General features: G+C 38.8%; 1 protein-coding gene across 2 annotated transcripts; it reads left to right on the top strand.

Moving 5' to 3' along the window:
- Window positions 1-4,944: 4,944 nt before the first annotated feature.
- On the top strand, window positions 4,945-10,010 carry LOC148864007 (G-type lectin S-receptor-like serine/threonine-protein kinase At5g24080). Of its 2 annotated transcripts, none has more exons than XM_088980100.1 (2): window positions 4,945-8,316; window positions 9,691-10,010. In XM_088980100.1, exon 1 carries the CDS (start codon window positions 5,502-5,504, stop codon window positions 7,905-7,907), a length of 2,406 nt encoding a protein of 801 aa, XP_088836226.1. In that variant the 5' UTR covers window positions 4,945-5,501; the 3' UTR covers window positions 7,908-8,316; window positions 9,691-10,010. The 2 variants fall into 2 exon arrangements, with proteins under 2 accessions (XP_088836226.1, XP_088836227.1); XM_088980101.1 differs by lacking the exon at window positions 9,691-10,010 and adding an exon at window positions 8,542-9,635.
- Window positions 10,011-10,376: the final 366 nt, after the last annotated feature.

Below are 10,376 nucleotides of genomic sequence, written 5' to 3'. Positions count from 1 at the left end.
ACTAATGTGTTTGGATTTGGAATATTACTTTTAGAACTCTTAATAGGGCATAAGGCATTGGATGCAAGGGGCTTTTCCCTCTGTAGAAGATTTCTTTCGAATGGCATAATTGTCCAATTTTTTCCTCATTGAAGGCCTTTCTCTTCTCCTCCTAGAATTCAATTAAGGGAGTTCGGCTAAGAGATATAGTATCTATAGCGGTGCAGTGGTTACCATCCGGGTAGGGCCTTGTCCGATAGCCTTTGCCTCTTTGGTTTACTAACCAAGGAAAGGTGCATTGCAGTGTACTTATTTGAGGTCTCTCGAGTGTCTACAGAATATCTGATCAGTCTCATGATGAAGAGAAGTCTTTTTAGATCTTCCACTAAGAAATGTTTAGTTAGATTCATAAGGGAATAATTCTTGACTGGGTTAGTATGTTGAAGCTTTTGTCTTGTAATGACTGCCCCACACGACTGCAACTCCTTTCCCACCACAATCTCCTCTCCCTCCCCCCCTCCCCTCTCTCTCTCCTATTGGCTGTTGGGCTTAGACCGCCACCGGTCGCCCTTTTCCTAGAAACCCTATTGTAGTGGCGGTGATATTTCTAAGCTCAGAATGATTCTAATGTTCAGCCGCAGACACAGCCAACTTGGGATCTCCGTTGTTTCCATAAATGTGGTTAGGGTTTTGATGTACTAGTTTTTTGTTTTATTTTGAAAATTTGAAGAAGAATAAATGGTAAAATCATCTTTTTGTCTTTCTGTTAACAGGCGCTAACAGTAAGGGAAGTATTAGTCAATTGTCAGAAATAGTAAGGGTAGTCTTAGTCAAATTTCAAATAGTAAGGGTACACTTAGTCAATTAGCTAAACCATAAGAGTTTAAGAAATTTACCCAAAACAAAAAAAAAAAAAAACCATACGAAAAAGAAAGTGTACATATAAATTCATCAAGACATAAGGATAAGTGAAGCAAGGTAAGCGGAGTTTACTTCTCCTGTTTATCACAACCCTATGGCGATACACACGAACAACGATAGATGACGCTCGCATAATCAGTTGGAATTTTACATACACTCAACTTTCACTTAATCTTATTCCTCTGGCATGGATTCACCTACAATACTTCAGAGAGGATATGGGGGTGGTAAGTGGGGTTTACATGACTCAGTCATTACAACCCCAGAGCGGGATATGCATGAAAGGCGTCAGACGATGTCGGACAATGCTCACAAATTCAGACTATTGATGCAAAATTTTACATACGTGTAGTTCCCCTCCCTACTTAAATTGATTCCTCTGGCATGGATTCACCTCCAATGCTTTTAAGAGGCTTTTGTCATAGTAAGTGAGGTTTAGTGACCCGTTTGTCACAACACCGAGTCAGAATACACGCAGATGGTGGTAGATAGTGTTCACAAAATCATATTACTAGTGCAAAATTTTATGTACATTTAGCTTTCACTTAATTTGATTCCTCTAGCATTGATTCACCTCCAATGCTTCCTATAGGATATTAGGTGTGGCAAGTGGGGTTTATTTGACCCATTCAGCACAACATCGTGATGAGATACGCACATTGAATTAATTGTAGACAAGGTGTGTGATAATTCGAAATATGCACCCATTAAAATAATGAAAGACTTTTGACACGATTATGCCATGCAGTTAACTTATCAACAGGAATAGAGGGGTAAGGAAGTGGCTTGATTTATGATAAACGAGGCTGATGATGACTCATACAAGTGGTTTCCATGGTTATGTGGTAAGTTGCTCGATTCCAATCCTAGATCTTATGGTACATGATGGATAATGAGGGGGAGTTTAAGCAACTGTTTGTATCATTTTACGCCTCGTTGCACGGGTTTAGAACCGGTTGTATCATTGTCATGCAGGGTACAAATAAATTCCAACATTACACAAGACATATGAACACATTTTTCCATATTATCATCTATGACAGGTTGGAGTAAAATAATATAAATTCATATAAATATCCCTATATTATCATCTGTTATAGCTTGGAACAAAAAGAATATAAATTCAATTATAAAGATGGTTTTTATTGTTGGGCAAATTCATATTATGTATAAAACATAGTGGCTGCCATTAACTTCAAAGTATAACTTGACTTAAATTTCAGAATTCATGTGCCTAAGGTCATGGTCAATGAAAATTTTGTAATGCATTCTAGTCACTGAAACTACTATAGACATATCTTGCTTATTTTACATTAGCTTCCATGGACAAGAATTCAATAGAAGAAATAGAGATGAGCAATATACATTGGGTGAACACCACTTGGCTGAATAACAAATTCATTTCATTGATGACGAAATGCACAATTCACGCCAAAAATCAAACATGGAGCATATATTTGAATCCAATAGATATTTTAAACACCTAAAATGAAGGATTGGTTAGACACGTATATGAGACTCCTTTCCTTTCGAGATAGGCTTCACCAGAACTTTGAGACTCAAGTCATTTGTGATAGCCTTCAACATGCCCCTCATTTTTACGTAATTTTTTTTATTCTCTCATTTGGAATGGGATTTGTTCCCTTTTTGACTGATTGCTCAGAAATGACTATTATGACCTGAGTCTGGTATCGAAAGTATTTCCAGTCCCGTGAGAGTACCACAGATACCATTCGGTACATCTCATCTAAGTATAAATTAATTAAAACTATCTACATAAACCTTATGTGGCAGCAATTTCAAATACTTCGACTTCTAATTACAATGGCTCACACTTCTAATGCTTATTGTCTACTAGGGTTCAACACAGAAGACACAATAAAGGAAGGAAGGGATTATATCTTTGCTTCCATCGATGTGTGCTAATGAAGAGGATCAAAGGAATTGTAATGTAGATTTTTCGTCGATTGCATTCAAACTATTCGAAGGAGGTGAAAATGAAGATGGGGATGATCAATGGAAGAGGAAAGATAAAAATTACAGGTCACGTGTGAAATGGGCATTTTGGATATTACATAATATGAAATGAGATGGCATCTCTTGATGAGCATTTTAGATATTTCAAAAATATGAATGGCATGACATTTCGTGAATGGGCCGGTGGAGTGAATTGAGTTTTAATATCCCCATTTGAGAAAATGGGAATATTTCAATTCTCCTACAATACTTTTGACGATAAAATATTTCTAAAGGGTTGGTGCATAAATTCTCCAAATTATAAAATCCTTGTTACAATGATAAGGGATCAACTATGGTATGGAAAATATATGATATCTATGGGTGTTAATGGGTGGGTTGGGTTGGATTGGGTAAGTGTTGAATACCAATCGACCCATATTGACTCTCTAACCCACCATGATCCATCATCAATCCTTGTTAGAGGGTCATAGCCCACCCTAACCCACCCATATTAACCCACTTGAACCATTAACCCTTAATCATCCTCACCTATATTAATCCACCTACCCTCACCTATAAATATAAAAATGGAGTAGAACGGTTCGTATATCCGAAATAATAACTTTTGAGAGAATAGTCTCTCTCTCAAGACTGTCACGTGAAAAAAACAAGTCAGGTCAATCCGTATACCCAAAATGCAAAAATTATTGATAAACGCAGCAAATAGTAGAAAATTACAAAAAATGCAAAAAATACCCAAATATTTTAAAAATTCAGAAAAATACAAAAAAAATACCATAAAAATTATGAAAATGAAAAAATACTAAAAATTGTAGAAAATTCAGAAACTTTGTAGAAAAATAAAAAGATATGTAAAAAATACCAGAAAATGTATGAAAAAACACCAAATAAATGCAAAAATTATGTAAAAAAACACCAAACATTTGTAGAAAATGCAAAAAAACACCAAAAAATGAAGAAAAATACCAAAAAAATTGCAAAAAATGCATAATTTTTATAAAAGTGCTTTCGTAAAAGTGCTTTCACAAAAGTGCTTTTATAAAAGTACTTCTATATAGGTACTTCTGTAAAAGCTCTTTCATAAAAGTACTTTTGAAAAGTGCTTTCATAAAAGCACTTTTATATAAGTGTGCTTTTATGCTATCATAAAAGTGCTTTCATAAAAGTACTTTTATAAAAGTGCTTTCATGTAAAAGTGTTTTCGTGTAAAAGCAATTTTGTAAAAGTGCTTATGTAAAAGTACTTTTATAATAGTGCTTTTATGCTTTTATGCTTTCATAAAAGTGTTTTCATAAAAGCACTTTCATAAAAGTAATTTCATAAAAGTGACTTCATGTAAAAGTACTTTTGTAAAGTGCTTTCATAAATGTACTTTTATGCTTTCATAAAAGCTCTTTCATAAAGTGATTTTGTAAAAGTATTTTTGTAGAAGTACTTTGGTGTAAAAATACTTTTATAAAAGTGTTTGTGTAAAATTGCATATGAACACGTAAGTTAATAAAATATATTTTATTTCACTTTTAATCTCTAAATGAAATGTGGTATGATGGTTTGGAATTGTAATGAAATGTGAACATTACTAGGAGGCTTGAGATTTGATGAATATAAATAGAATTGACTTTGACTCAATCCATCCTAACATGTACGACCAATCCATTCCAACCCTAATAGGTTCCTTACCCAATCCACCTTACCCTTTTCCACTCACCCAAATGAATTATTCAACCCATATTGACCCACCAATTGGATGGTCAAATGGGTTGGGATCAACATTGCCCGCCATAATGATTTCCTAAAAATAATTGACCAATTATTCAGAATCATAAAATTTATCAAAATTCATGGATGTGTTTGGATTCGTACAAACTCTTTTTCCATACCAATATTTTTCCCAATTATAATCTTTTCAGCATACACCTTGATAATGATTTGTGCATAGTTTTTGTTCAAGTTCAAGTTCAAACCAACTGTTTTAAGACTATAAAAAAGAGGGAAAAATCTAGCCCAGAGTACTTTTCCCAAAAATCCATTATGCCGGAAAGGCATGATACCGGTATGATTTTGACCAATCACAACCTCCCGTCAATTTTGATGAAAACGCGCTAAACAACAAATGTCAGTACGTCATCACACGAACGTCACCCATCGGCCACGCTAATTTCAAATGCGGTCCGTTGAACGGTCTAACCGTCCAGGCGGTCCGGTCCAACCAAATCAGCCACGGCAGTACAGGCTGTACAGTCACATCTCTCGTTTTCAAATACGATCGGTCGAATGGTCTAACCGTCCAGGCGATCCGACCCTAACAAGTCGAATGGTCTAAAAGTAGATTTTTACATTTTCTTTCATTTTTTTATTTCTCCTTCTGCCTTGCTCGACTGGATAAACTGTCTAGTCAATATCTCTGATTTCTATACTACGTAAGACATATCTTACCCGTCCAACAATTTTCCACCTTTGATCCGACGGTCAAGGAGTTCCATTTTTTCTAACACATTGTTGACCTGAAGTCGTCGTCTACCATTTTGAACAGTCTCGTAGTCTTGTACTCTTGATTCTTGGATCCATATTTGCAGATCTTCTTCCTCTCTTTCGCAAATCAGAAGAGTTCGATTTCGATCATGTCTATCTTTTATCTTCTACTTCTCTTTTTCTCCTTCTTCCTCTGTAACCCTTCTCCGTCTACGGCCCAACAACAACAGGAACAAAGTTTCTCCGCCTTCAACATCTCGAACTCACCATGGACACCAACCCAGAACCGAATCCTTGTCTCCTCTAATAACCGAACCTTCGCCGCCGGATTCCGACAGCTATCCACCTCTCAACAGCTCTATATTTTCGCCATCTGGTACCGAAACATTACCGACAGAACCATCGTCTGGTCTCTCGGACGCAATTCAACTTTTAGCCCCTCTTCCTCTCTCGTCATCACACCTTCGGGTGCTCTCCAACTGAACGACTCCACCGGCAAGAACTTGTTTCCGTCGGTAGCCGTCGGGAAATCCAATTCTCCCAGTCTAGTCCTACGAGACGATGGTAACTTGGTTTTCGAGAACTGGGAAAGCTTCAATTTTCCGACTGATACGTTTCTCCCCAACCAGTCGATGAACAATAACACGTTGGTGTCAAGGAATGGGAAGTACATATTTAATAACTCCAAGGACTTAATCTTCAATGAAACCGATGTGTATTGGTCCATTAAGTTTCAGCGTCTGACTTCTGATGGGACTTTGGTTAAGGATAACTCTGCTTCATGGATGTCGGCCGACCAAGGCGCATCCCACTTGCGGCGGTTTACTCTCGATGACGACGGGAATCTTAGAGTTTACAGCCTCGATCCTTCCGTTAACGATACGTGGAGAGTTGTTTGGAAAGCGGTACAAGAACCCTGCACCATTTACGGAACATGCGGTCCGAACTCTATCTGCATGGGCAGTGAAAGGAATTCTCCTTACTGTGTCTGTCCACCGGGGTTTCAGAACATCACCGGCGAATGTAAGAGGAAAATTCCATTTACAGGGCCAGAAGACAGCAAGTTCCTCCGGCTGGATTACGTCAACTTCAGCGGCGGGTCGAACCAGACCGACAGGCAAGCTCTCAATTTCACAGTCTGTGAGTCTGGATGCCTCGCCAACCCCAGTTGCCTCGGCTTCGGGTACAAGTTCACAGGGAAGCAATACTGCGTGCACCAGCTCGATCGCCTCCTCTATGGGTACTGGTCACCGGCGAACGAGATGGCCATGTTTCTCCGTGTGGTGAAAACCGAGACGGATGAATCTAACTTTACAGGTATGACAACCAGAATCGAGACAATCTGTCCCGTCAACATAACCCTTCCTCTCCCACCTGATGAATCCAATACCACAGCCAGGAATCTCGCCATCCTCATCACTCTCTTCGTAATCGAGCTCAGCACTGGAGCTCTCTTCTTCTGGGCTTTCGTGAAGAAATACATCAAATACCGAGACATGGCTCACACACTAGGTCTTGAGCTACTCCCCTTGGGTGGGCCTAAGCGATTCACCTACGCCGAGCTCAAGGACGCCACCAAAGACTTCAACGACGTCATTGGACATGGCGGCTTCGGCATCGTCTATAAAGGGGTTCTCCCAGATCAGCGAGTTATCGCCGTGAAACGCCTTAAAAACGTCGGTGGCGGAGAGGCAGAATTCTGGGCGGAGGTCACAATTATCGCCCGAATGCACCATCTCAACCTAGTCCGAATGTGGGGATTTTGCGCCGAGAAATCTCACAAGATGTTGGTATACGAGTACGTGCCAAATGGTTCTCTTGCCAAATTCCTCTTCCCCAACCCTTCACTCGTAAAATCAGAAGATGGAAACGAGGGAGAAAGTGTTGAGACGAGACCAATTCTCGACTGGAGTGTTCGATACAGGATCGCTCTGGGTGTAGCCAGGGCCATCGCGTACCTTCACGAGGAGTGTCTGGAATGGGTCATTCACTGTGACATCAAACCAGAAAACATCCTCCTCGAAGATGATTTTTGCCCCAAAGTTTCAGATTTTGGCCTGGCAAAGCTAGCCAAGAAAGAAGATAAGGTCACCATGTCGCGTATTCGAGGCACTCGCGGCTACTTGGCACCGGAGTGGGTGAAGAATGAGCCCATCACTGCGAAGGCAGATGTGTATAGCTTTGGGATGGTGCTGTTAGAGATCGTCAGTGGCACCAGGAACTTTGATTTCCGGCGATCGTCGCTGCAAAGCGAGGACTGGTACTTCCCCTGCTGGGCGTTTGAGAAGGTGTACCAGCAGAAGAGAGTGGAGGACATTTTGGACAGGCAGATCATGCATTGTTATGATAGTCGGCAACACTATGATATGGTGGATCGGATGGTGAAGACGGCCATGTGGTGCCTCCAGGATCGAGCAGAGTTGAGACCGTCTATGGGGAAAGTGGCCAAGATGTTGGAGGGGACGGTTGAGATCACAGAACCAGGAAAGCCTACAATTTTCTATTTGGGAAATGAGAATGGGCATTTGGGACCAGAAGATCCTAAAGTTTTATGATATCTTGAAGGCCATTTTCATTTTATGCCTTCAGGGTTGGCTAGAGATGGTAGACTGGAAAGGTGGTTTAGACTTTAGATCATGGAGGAACCAGAAAAACTAGCAATTTTCTGCTTAGGAAGTGACCTATTCCTATGCTTAAATGATATATGTGTTTTACCTTTCTTGTACTCTGCTGTAATGCAGTCTATCTGGTTTGAATCAAAACTGGGTTGGAGGTTTGACGGTAGTGAAGACCATATCAATAACAAATGTGATTTAAGTAGAATTCCAATGCAATTGATGAAGAAGGATGAAGACGCTGCAGATACATTTCATTATCAATTTATGAAGCTTTGGTCACCTGGTGGAAGCACACGATGACGAGGGAGTGCACATGATCTAGATTGGACTGAAATGGAGCATGAAGGTTTAAGATAAATTTCATTATCAATTCATTATCAGTTGATCATCTGAAATTTTTTTAAGGACTAGTGCCAATTCCTGCTATGAAATCTTAGTTCTAAGAGAGCTTAGGATAGAGTAGGTTTAAGATTAATAATTTTGTACATCTTGTTTTACTTCAGCTTGCTAAATTAATCATGTGAAAGTTCTGGTTGTTCTTCAATCTGCCCCATGTTGATTTGCTCTTCAGGAATTGCTGTTAATCTCGAATACTACACTGTTTTCGTCGGTGGAGCAAACTGCAGATTATGTTAACAGGATAGCTAGTGTAAACCGGTAAAAGCCTTTGTGTTTTTATGATCTGGGTCATGTATATGGGATGCCCAGCAACCTTACATCTTTAAAGTTGAAGATAATGAATTTTTTCCCCTTTGAAAGCTTTATGAAAGGATGACAGGAAGATTGCTAATCCTTGATAGGATGCATCTTGGAAGCAACTTGTTGAGAGACTGCGTGCTGGTTTGGGAAGGCTTTCATGCAGTGGCCTCTGGCTATGCAATGTGGGCCCCACCTAGAAAGCCTATAAGCCATGATAGGCGGAAACCCTGGAAAGCCCAAAACAGCGCAGTGAAAGGATCTCAACCAACAAAACAGCCCTCCCAAACAGGCCCCACATCTCAGTAGTCATATGCAGCCCATGGATTGTTGAAGAGGAGGTCCATCTATGACAAGGATCTAGGTTGATGGAATGAAAGAAACAACTGACTCTAGCAGATTCTTAAGACTAGACTCTTTGAAAGTTAAGTTGCATTCTACTGCCAGATTAGTTATATGAGGGAAGAGCATATTAATTAGAACATAACAAAGCATATTAATTTGCAACTGGCTGGTTAAGGTAATTTTATATTAAAGGGGGAATCTATCATATGCGGTTAAATCAATATGTTTTCCCCTTCAAATATATGAAAGCTTACTCTTATATAGGGATGGTAATGAAGATGATAAGTTCAAGTCCGAGTTCAGGTTGGAAATGCACAAATCAAACCTGGCTTGAGTACCATGGGTTTGAAGTCTGCAATTTAAACCCAAGAGATGGGAAGATAGTTTGGTTTTTCCTAAAATCACTGTTTATTGATCTGTCCTAGCCCAAATGTAAATTCATAGTGTAATTTAGTATTAGTTTCTCTGTGACTTTGGTTCCCTATGAGTTTTCTAGGATTTTGTTAATTCAATATCATGTAAATCCTAGTTTTTGAAAACTAATGCAGATAGAGAAAATTAAGAAAGGGTTTGAAGAATGTTAAGTTTTAGATAGTTATTTATTATTTCTACTGAATTATCTGATGTCAGCTCTTGTAATGTAGTATCGACTGACAGGTGCATTCCTTTTACACCATAGGTTGAAGTGGATTATTCAATTAAGGCCATCTGCTGCTAGGTGGTGTAGGTATACAGTTCTTTTTTTTTTTTTTTTTTTGAACATTGGAAGTGTTAATTCTAATTGATCATCTGAGTTTATCCTTGTACTTTCCCTTCAGGACATTACACATTGGAAGTGTTTCTCATTGTCCCAGTTAAGGTTATCAAGATATGCACTTGAAAATGAATTAACTATTGAACTTGTTATATGGTTTATTGGGCAATGTCATTGGAGGTTCTAGGTCATTCGTGTTTAACTTGGTCTGATATGATTCATTGATAAACTCATGTTTACTGCAACAGTTTAAATTCTTTACCAGGTAAGATCATAGTTATCACAACAGACTTTCCATGAAAACTTCTTTGGCTCTACTAGTCATATTAATAACAACTTAAAATGAAGGCTTTTGCCAATGTAAAATGGATTGATTTTAATACTTGTGATTAAAATTGCTCTGACTCTACTAATCATATTGATAATAACATAGAATGAAGACTGCTAACAATATATAATGGATTGGTTGTCTAATCTGAAATAGAACCAGTTCTAGATGTCTCCTCGAATATTTTTTTCTCATTGATAATTCTTCTCATCGCTTATATTTTGTGAATATTTCCTTAAGTTTTTTAAACCATTTAGCAATAAGCATTAATGAGTTTGGCTGG

This window comes from Nelumbo lutea, chromosome 3, assembly GCF_056320005.1.
Source record: "Nelumbo lutea isolate HS-2025 chromosome 3, American lotus-T2T, whole genome shotgun sequence".
NCBI classification, from domain to species: Eukaryota; Viridiplantae; Streptophyta; class Magnoliopsida; order Proteales; family Nelumbonaceae; genus Nelumbo; species Nelumbo lutea.
Note: the sequence above shows the minus strand (reverse complement) of the source record. Positions and strands in the feature narration are given on the sequence as shown.